Source organism: Chiloscyllium punctatum, chromosome 6 (genome assembly GCF_047496795.1).
Source record: "Chiloscyllium punctatum isolate Juve2018m chromosome 6, sChiPun1.3, whole genome shotgun sequence".
Classification (NCBI taxonomy): Eukaryota; Metazoa; Chordata; class Chondrichthyes; order Orectolobiformes; family Hemiscylliidae; genus Chiloscyllium; species Chiloscyllium punctatum.
The window spans coordinates 33,841,731-33,858,953 of NC_092744.1; the positions used below are offsets into that span (position 1 = coordinate 33,841,731).

General features: G+C 43.0%; 1 protein-coding gene across 1 annotated transcript in view; it reads right to left on the bottom strand.

Moving 5' to 3' along the window:
- Positions 1-17,223, bottom strand: part of LOC140478652 (uncharacterized) — a 76,623-nt gene that overhangs the window by 31,543 nt on the left and 27,857 nt on the right. Inside the window, exons 8-9 of the mRNA XM_072571869.1 lie at positions 11,178-11,267; positions 20-115 (exon numbers count right to left, since the gene is read on the bottom strand). Of these exons, the coding sequence (XP_072427970.1) occupies positions 20-115; positions 11,178-11,267 (186 nt within the window). The remainder of the gene's footprint in view (positions 1-19; positions 116-11,177; positions 11,268-17,223) is intronic.

The following is a 17,223-nucleotide window of genomic DNA, read 5'->3' on the forward strand; positions in this document are numbered from 1 at the left end:
TTCTGATAGCAGGAGATACCTGTGGTTGTGGGTTCTTGCGTACTTGTCAGCTCTGATGTGGATGTTGTTGTTGTTGTTGTTGACGATGTCTCAGGGGTTGATGTACTTGTCATAGCTGTAAAATCAAAATCAATGTATAAACATTAATTATCCATGCATTTTTCCTTACTCTCCCTTCCTAAATGACTTGATTTAGATTCCGTTGAAAATAATGTCATTATTTCTTTGTGTCATGGTGTTGTTCATTGTGATTTTTGCCAACTGTGTCTCTGAAGCAAAGAAGACATCATCTGTTTTTGCATCAATTATAAATTCTACTGTGAACTCTATCATTTATACTAAAACCAGTTTAAAGCATCAGTAACAGGAATGATCTGACTGTTACTACCACCAGTTGTTATCGACCTGGTTATTATTCTTGACATTGTTGTTGGGGATTCTGGATTAGTGGTGCTGGAAGAGCACAGCAGTTCAGGCAGCATCCGAGAGCAGTCCCTTGCATTGTCTTGGAACTTTGAGGGAAAAGAAAGATCAAAACAATGGCATTTTAAAATGGAGGAATAAAGACAAAGATCGTGATCACGTGGACAGTGATTCAAACAGAAAAAGAAACCTACACTGCTGTCTGACCCAGCAGTGAACCTGCACACCTACTGTTTTTGCTGTGAGAGTTCAAGTATCTCAAGTATCGGAGTGCATCTAAGAAATATTAACAAACAGCGACATTCACAGCTGACCTTGGAAGAACCTGTGTGAGAGGGGTCACTGCACAGGAGCAGTTAAGTGCTTAGTTTTTAAGAGTAACCATGCTGTTCTTTTGTTTGTAAATCTTAAATAGTGAGTAGAATGGGAGATTAGGGAGAGTTTCCATGTTACTGATGATTATGTCTGGAGGAAGCGTGTTTGTTTGCAAATCCCATCAAATTGCATGGATCAGTTGGAGAGGCAGTTGGAGGAAATGAGGAATTTATAGGAGCTAGAGAGTGTGATTAATGTCAGTCAAAGGAAGGTAAATGGGTTAGCTCCTGGAAAGGTAGGAGAGGGAAGCAGGTCATGTATGAGTCTCCTCTCACTATTCCTATCTCAAACAAGCATGTAGGGGGTGTTGAACTCTCAGGGAAATGTAACACAAACAGCCAATTCTCTGGTATCGAGACTGACTCTAATGTAATGAAGGGTACATCAGGTTTCAAGTGATTGATTATGTTAGGGGACTCTCCAGTCAGAGATACAGACAAATGTTTCTGTAGCCAACAGCAAGAAATCAGAATAGTGTGTTGCCTCCCTGATGCCAGGATCAAGGATATCTCAGAGAGAGTGCAAAATATTCCCAAGAGGGAGAGGGACCAGCAGGAGGCTGTTGTACATGTTGGAAATAACAACATAGGACAGAGATTCTGAAGGGAGAATATAGAAATTTTGGCAGGAATTTAAAAAGGAGGTCCTCAAGAGTAGTAATATCTGGATTACTCCCGGTGCTATGAGCTAGTGAGGGTAGGAATAGGAGAATGGAGCAGATACGTGTGTGGCTGAAGAGCTGGTGCAGGGCAGAAGGGTTCACATTTTTGGATCATTGGCATTTCTTCTGATGTGAGCTGTAAAAGATTGATGGATTGCACCTGAATTGGAAGTGGACTTGCCCTTGTCCTTTCCCCTTCCTCCCCCCACCTCCCTTCCTCCATGTTCCTAACCATGTCCTGGGTTCGTCTGCCTTCTCTGTTAGGCCTCTAGTATTCAACTAAATGCAATTTCATTTATCAGTTCTACCTTGTTCTCTTCCTTGTTCCTGCCTCCCCTGACTGTTTGACTTGCTCCTTTTCCCAGCTGCACCAGTCTCAGTTTGATCTCATTCGTCACTATTTAGAGCAGCATGGTGGCACAGCGGTTAGCACTGCAGCCTCACAGTGCCAGAGACCCGGGTTCAATTCCCACCTCAGGCGACTGTGTGGAGTTGGCACATTGTCCCTGTCTCTGCGTGGGTTTCCTCTGGGTGCTCTGGTTTCCTCCCTCAGCCCAAAGATGTGCAGGTCAGGTGAATTGGTCATGCTAAATTGCCCATAGTGTTAGGTGCATTAGTCAGAAGGGAAATGGGTCTGGGTGGGTTGCTCTTCAGAGGGTCGGTGTGGACTGGTTGGGCCGAAGGGCCTGTTTCCACACTGTAAGGAATATTATCAATTTCCCTGGGTCCCACCACCTCACCGACTTACTAGTTTAAGTTCTTCCAAAGAGCTCTAGCAAATCTCCCTGCCAGTATATTAGTGCCCTTCCAATTCAGATGCAAACCGTCCATCTTGATCAGGTCACTTCTACCCAAGAAGAGTTTCATGGAGTTAAAATCTCATTGATATTTCATGCAGGCGGCAGTTAACATCTCAAAATATCAATTGGTGTCAAACAATAATGAGCACCCTTCTCGTTAAAATGAACTCTTTCTTCAAACAACAATCAAACTTTTCACTTGTTTGAAAGTTCTCACATAAATGTTATCAGGAGCAGAAATCTACTCTGACTCTTTAAGATACTAGTCTTCAAATGGACTCTAATGCATTTGACAATGAGCTTAAGAGCAATGTTTGGTATTGAAATAAGAATGTTAATTTAAGCACTAAATACGAAGCATAATATAGCAACCTTTTCTGTTTCTATATCTGAGCCTATCCTTCCTTGAACACTTTGTGTGGACATCTTTTTCCACTTCGTATCAATAACTTATCAAAACAAATTATCAATAAGAAGAATTAATGACACTGATTCTATCGTTGGCATTCCAAAGTATCCACTTGCTGTGATTGCAAGCTACAGTGTACTGACAAAGTTAATGATTTTAACATATGTTGCAATGGTACATCATGATTGAGAGTCATAGAGTCATGGGGATGTACAAAACAAAAACAGACCCTTTGGTCCAACCCATCCATACCGACCAGATATCCCAACCAAATCAAGTCCTATTTGCCAGCACTGAGCCCATATCCCTCCAAACCCTTCCTATTCATATACCTATCCAAATGCCTTTTAAATGTTGCAATTGTACCAGCCTCCACCACTTCCTCTGACAGCTCATTCCATACACACACCACCCTCTACATGAAAAAGCTGCCCCTGAGGTCCCTTTCAAATCTTTCCCTCTCATCTTAAACATATGCCCTTTGATTCTGTACTCCCCCACCCTACAGAAAAGACTTTATCTATTCCCCTCGTAATTCTATAAGGTCATCCCTCAGCTTCCAATGCTCAGGGAAAACAGCTGTAATGGAAAATTAACAAAATTAATATTTACTGTGAAATCTGAAAGAGAATGCTTTGCTAAATTTAATGCTTTGCTGAATCTTGCAGTTGAGGAGACAGCTTGGCTTTGCTGAACTTTGCAAACATTCAACCTGGCCTTGAGGGCAGTCGAATTCAGCAAAAACACTAAGGGAAACATAAAGAAAGTAAGCAATTATATCCACAGCAAGGGAATGAGAAAATAAGGAACTCAAATGTTTCCCAGCTCTTGTCCTTGAGCATGTGATAAGAATAGTATAAAAAGAATATGTGAAATTTGTTCAGGGCCCTTACAATACGGCGTTTTTGCCAAGTGTATTGGTCCTCTGCATGCAGAGGTTAAAAATAAAGCTTTTTCTTTGCTCTTGCTAGCAGTTGAGTCAAGTCGATTTAATTTCCACGACAGTAAACTTGGGGGCTTGCCCGGAACCTTGTGACTGGGTAAGATTCTGAAGATTCCCAGGAGGTGTAGGTGCCAGTGCCTTGAAGGACTTTCACTTCATCTCGAGCGCTGAATTGGCCCCTTTGCGTGAAAGGACTGGGAATCTGTGGATCGCCCCAGCGCCGGGGTCCGAACCGAATAGGCTCGGGGTAAGAGTCATGGCTTAAGTAATCCTACATAGGGACTCATTCTAAGAGAATAAATAAAGCAGGAAGAGGGTCCAGTGAACTCTCGCATGGTATTCGAGTAAAACCCAAGGGAAGGGATTGCCATCTCTACAGTGCTTAAGAGACAGCAAGTTTAAGGGTGGTTTTAGACTTGGAACCACCACTGGCTGAGTTGGACTCGCCAAAGACGTACCGGGTACGTGGTTTCTTGGTTTACGCAAACCAAGGCATTGAGGTGGACTTGCCCAAAAGGAGAGGGAACCTCCAGAGGTAAAAGCAAGTCAAAGGAAAAGATGACGGTACCGAGAGAGAGAGCTGAACACTTTTCCAGTAACCCTGAAAATGAGCTCCAGCAAGAGCAAACAAAAAGAGGGTCCAGAGAGGACTTGGAATGGTCAACCAAAAATACAACATATGTTCAACAATTACGGCCCAGAATCTGTAAAGCAGTTAGAATTGTACATTAAGGAATGTGGTTTTCCAGAGGGAGGAAATTTTAGTAAAAGGCAGTTGGAAATACTGAGGTCACAGTTGGAGGAAAGAGAGAGAAGAGGAGACGGAAGGGAAAAATAGAACCTGTGAATTGGAGTGCTTATAACATGTGAAAGGCTGAGGCAGGAAATCTCAAGTAAAAGGTAGATCAAATACACGTACAAACACTAGCGCACATGCAGACATGCGTGGAAACCAACCTAATGAAGCTGTACAGTGTCTTAAGTCTGTTTCAGATCCTGACCTTGATGACTGCCCTCTGAGACTTACAGCCCCCATATGAGATCCGCCTGGCGAAGGATCCGAGTGAGCGGCCGCCGCCTCAGGGTCTGTTCGATCACCGGTATCATATCATACTCGCAACCAATTGAAGCAAGAAACCCAAAAGAAGGACGGCCACTCCAATTTGTAATGGCATCCAGGGCCTGCTTGCGATCACTCCATGACAGACAATGAGTCAGACAGCGAGAGTACTGATGTGCTGTTGTTCTGCAAGCACCAATGACTGAAGTTGCAGGTCCAGAAGGGCGCCCAGTGCTGGCCCACCGCCCATCAACCATGGACCATGAAGGCATTGGAAAGTGCCTACGGGCAGTTGCCTGACCCACATGAGGTTGGAGGTAATAAGTTCGCCAAGGAAGTGATAAAGTTCTGTGTCGGGTTCCGTCCCATGTCACATGAGATGAGAAGTCTCCTGGGATGACAACTAAGTGCCAATGCCACCAAAATCAAGTATAAATGGCCAGCCGTAAACATCCATGCCAGAGCAGCCAACCCACAAGAGGGAGAGAATGGAGACGTTAATGATTTTGTTGCAGTGCTGGCAACCGCCAGTAGGGAGGCATTCCCAGTGCGAATGGACATGACCAAAATAGCATTATGCAAACAACGGGAAGGTGAGACAGTGTCCCAGTACCTTACACGCCTCACTGAAGTCCATAATGCCCATAGTAGACTGAGACCACCCGAGGACATAAAGATGGCAGAAATCACGCCGTATGAGGCACCTGAGGAACAGCTTCATCAGTGAAATGAAGGATGAAATAGCGAAAAAGGTCAAAGACACATGTATTACCTGGGGCATGGGAAAGCTGAACTTGATAGAACAACACGCGATGCATGCTGAAAAATTGCTGGCTCAAGAGAAGGATAAGCGGAAACTAAAGATGGAACAGCAAGCACAGAAAGCTCAGCTTACTCTGATACAGATGATCACCCAGCCATTGGAGGGAGGTGCTGTGGGAAAAGAGAGAGGCAGAGGGGCTGGCAGAGGTAGATCTGGCAGGTGCTTTGTTTGCGGAGCAATGGACCATTGGCGAGGCAGTGCCCGTACAGTCAGTCTCAATCAGCCCTGGAGGCTGGACACAGGGTGACTGATGGGGGAAGACTGAGGTGGAGGTCGCAGCCCACAAGGGACAGGTAAGCCTCTTTCCTTTATGCTTGGCAACGAAGACTCACTTATGCTAATCTCTTCTACTAACCTTATAGGCACTGAAACAAGTCCCACCCCTATATTGAGCACTGAGGTTACGAAGAGTGAACTATACGTCCAATATGGCAATGATGCGTGTAAGTCAATGCCTACCTCTATGTTCTATATGGAAGGTACACCAGGTAGATACAGGGGCAACATATTCAGTCCTTAAATCAAACCAGTTCAGAGAGTCAACGCAAATAAAGATGAGTGGAAGGTTCCTGAACTCAATGGGTGCATCAGGAGTCATGATACGAGAGAGATTTACCGCACCCCTATTGTGCAAAACCAGTAATGGAGAAACATTCCAATTCTCATTTTTGTTATCGGATTTCTGTCCTTTAAATCTGATGGCTCAGGATCTCATTGTGAGACTGGGGTTGGATTTACTCAGTACACCGACAGGCTTGCAGGTAATTCAAAGGGAAGATTTACCCATGCAGGCTGTAAAATATGACCCACGACCCCTGATGTATGTCAATGAGTGATAATTAAGCCAGAGAGCGATAAGTTCAGTGAGCGATTCACTCACCATGGAAGCAAGTAACCATGTTAATCCTATTAACATCAATTTTCTTGCTGAAGATATGCTAGACTGCACAGCACATATACACTGCGAAGATCCTGACAAATCATTTTTTATTCATTATTGCCTTGATTACCAAGGCCAACTGTTTCACAACTCTGTTCCCCATAACAGCAAAAGCTGCCTTGCTGACTGAGGAGAAGAACACATGCTTCCTCACAGAATTTGTAAATACTTCCATCAAACACTCCCAAGACATGAATAGCACAGAGTTAGTTAAAGATTCCTGTACTTTTTTTAAAAAAAGCTTCTTTGATAGTATCCTCAAACATTCCTGACAGATCATATGAGAAGGATTGGTTCAAGGGTTTGGTTAAGACAGATCAGTTGTTATTGTGTGAATTTTATTGGAGTGATCACAGATGTGCAGTCAGTGTGAACTTACCTAAAGTCTCTATAACAGTAAGCAGACCCTGTCTTTTTGATGTGGGAGGCTCCTATCCTCACGTGTCACTGGCGAAGGCGTCAGGTGACAGGTGGCAGGATTTGGGACCATGGGTACTAAAGGCATAAAGAACAAAAGGTTGGGTCTTCAGGGACGATGTGGGTGGCTGGTTCAATGCAGATATGCAGACATATAGGAAGAAACAAAATTGGCTAACTCAGGCAGATAGGGCAGTCCAGGTAGCCCCCACTAGCCCTGAATAGCCTAGAAATCTCAGACCCAAGATTAAAAATGGTCCCTACTGAGTTGTGGGCAAAAGGCAAACATGATGTGGGGCTCATATGGGGCTGTGAGCCCATAAGAATAACCCCGAAGTCTGAGTATCGTCCTTGCAGAGCACAATACCCATTAAACCCGAGGCCATAGAAGGAGTTACTCCAGTCTTTGAATCCCTCCTAAAGGCTGGAGTAATAATCCCCTGTGAAAACTCACCAGTGAGAACCCCCATTTTTCTGGTCAAAAAGGCAAACATTCCAGGTGAACTGGAGGAATGGAGGTTTGTTCAAGACCTGCAGGCAGCCAATAATGCGGTTGGTCCGTGCGCCCCAAATGTTCCCAACCTCTATACTATGTTAGCTCAAATTCCACCAGACAGTAAATGGTTCTCTGTTGTGGATTTAGCAAATGCCTTCTTTAGTGTACAGGTACACCCAGATAGTCAATAGCCATGGGGGAAAATTGAGGCCGGTAGCTTATGTTTTGGCTGAGCTAGACCCCATAGCGGCAGGATTGCCTAAATGCCTGCGAGCCGTGACCAGGGACATAGTTGGCTATGGTGAATTAACCCTCTGGTCCCACATGCAGTGTCCTTACTGCTTTCTGAGCAAAGGACAGCACACATGTCGGCAACACATTGGCCTAGATACAATACTGTGTTATTGGAGATGCCTAACATTACAATGAAGTGATGTAACGTCCTTAACCCTGCTAACCTTCTCCCCACAGAAGGAGATGGAGACCCACATGACTGTGTTGCTGTAACTAATGAAATTTGCAGCCCCAGACCAGATTTGCAGAATCCAGATATGGAGTTTTTTGTGGATGGGTCAGCATTCAGGAGCAAGGAGACAGCCAGAATTGTGTTGGGTATGCTGTAGTAACTACCCACAAGGTAGTCAAAGCAGGATCACTCCCTTCTCATCTGTCAGCGCCAGCAGCAGAGCTGATTGCCTTGACTGAGGTGTGTAAGTTGGCTGAGGGAAAGACAGTGAATATCTACACTGGTAGTAGATATATATTTGAGGTTGCACATGATTTTGGAACCCTATGGAAACACAGGGACTTCTTGACCTCCACTGGAAAGCCCATCACACACTGTGGTCTGATTTCTGACCTCCTGGAAGCGGTCCTGTTGCCTAAATTAATTGCCGTGTGTAAATGTGAAGACCACACAAAAAATAACAATTCGATTTCTCAAGGCAATGCAAGGGCAGACTCAGCAGCAAGAACGGCAGCCCATCAGCCGCCAAGTGAGCAGATTGACATATGTATGACAAAAATTTGTAGCCCACCAGCAGACGTACGGGAGTTACAGCCGCAGGCCACACCGGAAGAAAAGTATGAATGGACAAAAGCAGGGTGCTGTGTGAGGGAAGGAGTATGGTGCGGCCCCAATGGTAAACCCTGTCTACCATGATCATTATTTCCATTCTATGCCAAACAAACACATGGTAAGGACCATGTGTTAAAAGGGAGATGTATGACAGTGTTTCGGCACACTGGTACACTGAGGGATTTACTCATTACTCCCAGAAATATTGTGAACAATGTGTTATCTGTGCCACTAATAATGTGGGCAGGGGAATACAGATGAGTCAGGCAGCACACCCCCACCCCCAAAAACTCTTTGAACATTTATAGATGGACTTTATTGAACTAACACCCAGTGAGGGGAAATGGTATTTTTTTTATTAGATTACCTACAATGTGGAAACAGGCCCTTCAGCCCAACAAGTCCACATTGACCGTTCCAAAGAGTAACCCACCCAGACCCTTTCCCTCTGACTAATGCACCTAACACTATGGGCAATATAGCATGGCCAGTTCACCTAACCTGCACATCTTTGGACTGTAGGAGGAAACCAGAGCACCGGGAGGAAACCCACACAGACACAAGGAGAATGTGCAAACTCCACACAAACAGTTGTCTGATGCCTGTTAATAGTTGATATGTTTTCCAAATGTTTTCCACGTCTAAACAGGATGCCAGTGCAGTAGCCAAGGTTTTGCTAACTGAAATAATCCCGAGATGGGGCATCCCTGAAAGGCTTAGTAACAACAATGGGACACCATTTGTCAATAATGCCTTATAGCAGATCAGTGATTATTTGGGAATAAACATGAGACAACATTGTAAAAACAATGACTGCAGATGCTGAAAATCAAATACTGGATTAGTGGTGCTGGAAGAGCACAGCAGTTCAGGCAGCATCCAACGAGCAGCGAAATCAACGTTTCGGGCAAAAGCCCTTCATCAGGAATAAAGGCAGTGAGCCTGAAGCATGGAGAGATAAGCTAGAGGAGGATGGGGGTGGGGAGAGAGTAGCATAGAGTACAATGGGTGAGTGGGGGAGGGGATGAAGGTGATAGGTCAAGGAGGAGAGGGTGGAGTGGATAGGTGGAAAAGAAGATAGCCCGATGTGGTTTCCTCTACATTGGGGAGACTGGGCGCCTCCTAGCAGAGCGCTTTAGGGAACATCTCCGAGACACCCGCACCAATCAACCAAACCACCCCGTGGCCCAACATTTCAACTCCCCCTCCCACTCTGCCGAGGACATGGAGGTCCTGGGCCTCCTTCACCGCCGCTCCCTCACCACCAGACGCCTGGAGGAAGAACGCCTCATCTTCCGCCTCAGAACACTTCAACCCCAGGGCATCAATGTGGACTTCAACAGCTTCCTCATTTCCCCTTCCCCCACCTCATCCTAGTTTCAAACTTCCAGCTCAGTTACTGTCTCCTTGACTTGTCTGACCTGCCTATCTTCTTTTCCACCTATCCACTCCACCCTCTCCTCCTTGACCTATCACCTTCATCTCCTCCCCCACTCACCCATTGTACTCTATGCTACTCTCTCCCCACCCCCACCCTCCTCTAGCTTATCTCTCCATGCTTCAGGCTCACTGCCTTTATTCCTGATGAAGGGCTTTTGCCCGAAACGTCGATTTCGCTGCTCGTTGGATGCTGCCTGAACTGCTGTGCTCTTCCAGCACCACTAATCCAGTATGAGATAACATTGTGCCTACCACCCAGCGAGTGGTGGGGAGGTGGAAAGAGAAAATGCTACCCTAAAAAATAAATTGACAAAATGGTGTGAGGAACTAGGGGTGACATGGACAAAGGCACTTCCAATTGTGCTAATGTATATGAGATTGAGAAGGAGAGGAAGAGCTAATCTTAGCCCATTTGAAAATTTGTTTGATAGACCGCCCAACACAGGAATAGGCCCAAGACCAAATATTTTCCCGAATATCACAATAGAGCGGCTGCAACTGAAAAAAATCTGGTGCTTATTAATGTCTGATGTTATTAATCTGATTGAAATTGTTAACTTTGTTGATATACACAATTAGGGTAACATGCTGAAACATCTCTATCAAAATTCTGTGTTTTGTTTTGGTTCTGATATGTTTGTTCATGCTGTTGTGGATGTAAACATTGATGTTGTACTCGTTAGTTTTGCACTTGGAAGATATGACTCAGCAGGAAGGCTGAAAGCATTTGTTGGAGGCTGTTTAGTACAAGGATGCTTTTCAGTCCAACAGGAATTGAATTGTAACTCTCCTTTCTTGCATTTTATTAATTCTGGTGGATAAAACATTACTTTTCCCAGCAGCATCTCTTTTGGGTGCTCATATTGATATTTATTACAGCAGATTATGAGGCAGGTATACTGAATTTAATCTTAATTTAATCATAATTTCTGGCATGTATTAGAATGTTCTGAATATTATCAGTAGCAAATCGCTGTGGCACACAATGACCAATGCTTTCCATTTCCTGTTCTTGTCATATTGTTCACTGTTATTCAGGTTGTAGATGGGGACTCACTTGTTAATGACTCAGTGGAACTCTGAGTAGAGGTATCCCCTGCTTGTACACTACTTCGCTTTACACTTCGTCGACTTTATGAAAGACCTATATTAGCACCTGTTTTCAATCACCAAAAGAAATCCAAAGAGGACTTTTGCTGTTCCGAAAAAATACAAAATTTCTCCCATATACATTAATGCTTCTTCATTTTATGCCATTTTGGCTTATGAAAGGTTGCACAGGAACACTTTACTTTCTGATAGCAGGATTTACCTGTGGTTGTTGATTCTAGCGTACTTGTCAGCTCTGATGTGGATGTTGTCATTGTTGAAGATGTCCCAGGGGTTGATGTACTTGTCATAGCTGTAAAATCAAAATCAATGTATGAACATTAATTATGCCATGGGTTCTTTCTTACTATCCCTTCATAAATGACTTGATTTAGATTCCGTGGAAAATAATGTCATTATTTCTTGGTGTCATGGTGTTGTTCATTGTGATTTTTGCCAGCTGTGTCTCTGAAGCAAAGAAGACATCATCTGTTTTTACTTCAATTATAAATTCTGCTGTGAACTCAATCATTTATAATAAAAGCAGTATAAAACATCAGTACTGGGATGTTATCGATCTGGTATCTGTTCTTGACATTGTTGTTGGAGAGTCACATGTTAGTAACAGAGTGGCTGTTGGTTCTGGTTTACTTGTAAGTGCTGTTTATGATGTAAAGATTGGTATCAAAATGTTTGAATGTACAGCCTTAGAAGGTATTCACACAATACAGCTGTGCAAAAAAAAATCCAGGAGCAGTAATTACTGCTTTATAAGTTGTTGCATTGTTTTGGAACTTGGGGGAAAAGAAAGATCAAAACAATGGCACTTTATAATGGAGGAAGAGAGACAAAGACAGTGATCACATGGACAATGTTTCAAATGGAGAAAAAAAACTACACTGCTGTCTGACCCAGCAGTGAACCCACACACCTACTGTTTTTGCTGTGAGAGTTCAAGTATGTCAAGTATCGGAGTGCATCTAAGAAATATTAACAAACAGCGACATTCACAGCTGACCTTGGAGGAACCTGTGTGAGAGGGGTCACTGCACAGGAGCAGTTAAGTGCTTAGTTTTTATGTGTAACCGTGCTGTTCTTTTGTTTGTAGATCTGCAATAGTGAGTAAAGTGGGTTCTTTCTTGATTATTTGTTTCACTGAGATCTGTCTCTTCATTAAATTTTAAAATTATATAAACATACGGACTAAGTTAGCCAGGAGCAGTGTTTTTTAAAGCATACGGACTATGCTATTTTCTGGGTCTGTAGATTGTTAAGGTGCAATGATGGCCTTTGCTAGAGTGATGTGCTCTTCCTGTCAGATGTGGGAGATTAGGGAGAGTTTCCATGTTACTGATGATTATGTCTGCAGGAAGCGTGTTTGGTTGTGAAGCTGATCAAATTGCATGGATCAGTTGGAGAGGCAGTTAGATGAAATGAGGAATTTATAGGATCTAGAGAGTGTGATTAATGTCAGTCAAAGGAAGGTAGATGGATTAGCTCCTGGAAAGGTAGGAGAGGGCGGCAGGTCATGCATGAGTCTCCTGTCACTATTCCTATCTCAAACAAACATGGAGGGGGTGTTGAACTCTTAGGTGAATGTAACACAAACAGCCAAGAGTCTGGTATCGAGACTGACTCTAATGTAATGAAGGGTACATCAGGTTTCAAGCAATTGATTGTGTTCGGGGACTCTCCAGTCAGAGGTACAGACAAACGTTTCTGTAGCCAACAGCAAGAAATCAGAATAGTGTGTTGCCTCTCTGGTACCAGGATCAAGGATATCTCAGAGAGAGTGCAAAGTATTCTCAAAAGGGAGAGGGGCCAGCAGGAGGCTGTTATACACATTGGAACTAGCAACATACAAGGGGAAAAAGATGAGATTCTGAAGGGTGAAAATAAATGTTAGGCAGGAATTTAAAAAGGAGGTCCTCAAGAGTAGTAATATCTGGATTACTCCCGGTGCTATGAGCCGGTGAGGGTTAGAGTAAGAGGATGGAGCCGATAAATGTGTGGCTGAGGAGCTGGTGCAGGGCAAAAGAGTTCACATTTTTGGATCATTGGCCACATTTTGGATCTTCTGGGGCAGACGTGAGCTGTAAAAGAAGGGTGGATTGCACCTGAATTGGAAGTGGACTAATATACTGGCTGGGAGACTTGCCCTTGCCCTTCCCCCCCAACCTGCCCTGCCTTATTTCCCAAGAATAGGTCTGTGTAATGCTATCCCTTATCAAAAATGTCTCTCCCCCTCCTCTCTTGCCTCCCTTTCTGTCCTTCCTGGAGCATTTGCATCCTGGAAGTTGCCAGTCCTGTCCATCCCTGAGCCACATTTCAGTATTTGCGATGATATCCCAATTCCATGTTCCTAACCATGCCCTGAGTTCATCTGCCTTCCCTGTTAGGCCTCTTGCATTCAAGTAAATGCAGTTTCATTTATCAGTTCTACCTTGATCTCTGCTTTGTTCCTCCCTGCTCCCTTTCCCAGCTGCACCAGTCTCAGTTTGATCTCATTCGTCCCTATTTCCCTGGGTCCCACCACCCCACCAACTTACTAGTTTAAATCCTCCCGAGCAGCTCTAGCAAATCTCCCTGCCAGTATATTAGTGCCCTTCCGATTCAGATGCAAACCGTCCATCTTGATCAGGTCAATTCTACCCAAGAAGAGTTTCATGGTGTTAAAATCTCATTGATATTTTATGCATGCGGCAGTTAACATCTCAAAATATCAATTGGTGTCAAACAATAACGAGCAACCTTCTTGTTAAAATGAATTCTTTCTTCAAACAACAATCAAACTTTTCACTGGTTTCAAAGTTTTCACGCAAGTGTTATCAGGAGCAGAAATGTACACTGACTCTTTTAGGTACTAGTTTTCAAATGGACTCTAATGCATTTGACAACGAATTTAAGAGCAATGTTTGCTGTTGAAATAAGAATGTTAATTTAAGCACTAAATATGAAAGACAATGTCACAACCTTTTCTGTCTCTATATCTGAGCCTATTCTTCCTTGAACACTTTGTGTAGGCATCTTTCCCCACTTCGTATCAGTAACTTACCAAAACAAATTATTAATAAGAAGAATTAATGACACTGATTCTGTACTTGGCATTCCAAAGTATCCACTTGCTGTGACTGCAAGCTGCAGTGTACTGTCAAAGTTAATGATTTTAACATATGTAGCAATGTTACATCATGATTGAGAGTCATAGAGTCATGGGGATGTACAGAACAGAAACAGACCCTTCGGTCCACCTCGTCCATGCCAACCAGATATCCCAACCAAATCAAGTCGCATTTGCCAGCACTCGGCCCATATCCCTCCAAACTCTTCCTATCCATTTATCCATTCACATGCATTTTAAATGTTGCAATTGGACCAGCCTCCACCACTTCCTCTGGCAGCTCATTCCATGCACACACCACCCTCTATATGAAAAGGTTGTCCCTGAGGTCCCTTTCAAATCTTTCCCTTCTCACCTTAAACATATGTCCTTTCCCACCCTAGGGAAAAGACTTTATCTATGCCCCTCATGATTCTATATGCCTCAGCCTCCGATGCTCCAGGGAAAACAGCCCCAGCCTATTCAGTCTCTCCCTACAGCTCTAATCCTCCAACCCTGACAACATCCTTGTAAATCTTTTCTGAACCCTTTCAGGTTTCATAACATCCTTCCAATTGGAAGGAGACCATAATTGCATGCAATATTCTAAAAGTGGCCTCACCAACGTCTTGTACTGCTGCAACATGACCTCCCAACTCCTGTACTCAATGCTCTGACCAATAAAGGAAAGCATACCAAATGCCTTCTTCACTATCCTATCTACTTATGACTCTACTTTCAAGGAGCTATCAACCTGTAATCCAAGATCTTTTTGTTTAGCAACATTCCTTGGACATTACTATTAAGTGTGCAAGTCCTGCTCTGATTTGCCTTTCCAAAATGCAGAGCCACGCATTTATCTAAATTAAACTCTATCTGCCACTCCTCAGCCCATTGGCCCATCTGATCAAGATCCCGTTGTAATCTGAGGTAACCTTCTTTGCTGTCCAATACACCTCCAATTTTTAGTGTTATCTGCAAACTTACAAACTATGCCTCCAATGTTCACATCCAAATCAGTTATAGAAATGATGAAACATAGTGGACCCAGCACCAATCCTTGTGGTACTCCACTGGTCAGAGGCCTCCAATCTGAAAAGCAATCCTCCACCAAAACCCTCTGTCTTCTACCATCGAGCCAGTTCTGCATGCAAAGGGCTAGTTCTCCCTGTATTCCATGAGATCTAACATTGCAAACCAGTGTCCCATGGGGAAGCTTACCAAGATGGAGGACGGGATAAATTTGTGGCTGCAGGAGCTGCACATGTTTTGAGGTATTTTAGGTGTTGGAGGTGATTTGCTCAAATTCCAGAAGCAACAGTTACTGTTTGAGACGCTGTTGCATTGTTTTGGAAGATTGGAGAATTTACAATCAGGACTATTTTTAAGAGTGATGTTGCTCACAATTATTTTACTAGCTGAGCTTCTGAGGTAATAAAGAGTAAAAACAATCTGTTGCTTGTTAATTTCTGATTTCATTAAACTGATTTATAACGTTAACCATCCTGTTGGCATACACATTAAAGTTAACATGCTGAAACATCTCTATCAATGGAAGTTGTCAGAATTTTCTGTACTTTTATTTTGGTTCTGATATGATGTTTATGTTGTTGTAGATGTAGAAATTGATGTGATACTTGTTAGTTCTACATTTGGAAGTTATGCTTGAGCAGGAATGCTTGAAGCATGTGTTGTCAGCTGTGTATCAAAAAGGATGCTTTTAAGTCCAACAGGAATCAATTCATACTTCTCTTATCTTAATTGTTTTTAATTAATACTGCTGGATGCAACATGACGTTTCAGAAAAGCATCCCTTTTGGGTGCGCATATTGACAATTGGTACTTTACTACAGCAGACTCTGAAACTCCTACACTGAATCTCATCTCAATTTAATTGTAATTTCGGCATGTATGGGATTCTTTTAAATACCATCAGTAGCAAAGCCCTGCAAAACAAAAGGACCAATGTTTTCTATTTCCAGTTGTTGTCATACTGTTTACTTTTATTCAGGTTGTTAATAGGACTCACTTGTTATTGGTTCAGTGGAACTCTGTCTAGTACTTCTGTTGTATTTGGAAGTGCTGTTGATGACGTAAAACTTGGTAGTGTCATTGTTGAATGTACAGTTATAGAAGGTGTTTCAGTAAAAGAAATTCTTAAAACATTCAACACAGCAGTTCACCAAACGATTAATCTTCGATGTTTAAAGATGTGCCATAACATATTTGCACTACCTTACTGGCATGAAGTTAAAATCTCACTGATATTTCATGCATAAGACAGTTAATACCTGAAAATTGCAACTGCCTTCAATCAATGACGAGAACCCTTCTTGTAAAAATGAATTCTTCCTTCAAACAGCAATCAAATTTTTCACTTGTTTCTAAGTTGTCACGCAAATGTTATCAGGAGCAGAAATGTACACTACTCTTACTTTTACATGAGTATTCAAATGGACTCTAATGCATTTGACAAGTAATTTAAGAGCAATGTTAGCTATTGAAATAAGAATGTTAATTTAAGTACTAAATATGAAGCAGCAACCTTTTTTTAGATTAGATTACAGTGTCGAAACAGGCCCTTCGGCCCAACAAGTTCACACCGACCCGCTGAAGTGCAACCCACCCATACCCCTACATTTACCCCTTACCTAACACTACGGGCAATTTAGCACGGCCAATTCACCTGACCTGCACATCTTTGGACTGTGGGAGGAAACCGGAGCACCCGGAGGAAACCCACACAGACACAGGGAGACCATGCAAACTCCACACAGACAGTCGCTGGAGGCAGGAATTGAACCTGGGTCTCTGGCGCGGTGAGGCAGCAGTGCTAACCACTGTGCCACCGTGCCACCCACTTGCCTGTATCTACGTCTGAAACTATCCTTTCTTGAACACTTTGTGGGTCATCTTTTTCCACTTCGTATCAATAACTTAATAAACCAAATTATCAATAAGAAGAATTAATTAGACTGATTACACCCTCAGCATTCTAAAAGTATCCATTTGCTGTTACTGCATGCTACAGTGTACTGACAAAGTTAATGATTTTAACATATGTAGAATTGTTGTATCAGGACTGTTTTTAAGTATGATGTTGCTCACTGTTATTTTACCAGCTGCAATTCTGAGAGAACTAAAACTGAAAAGCCTAAGATTCATTGAC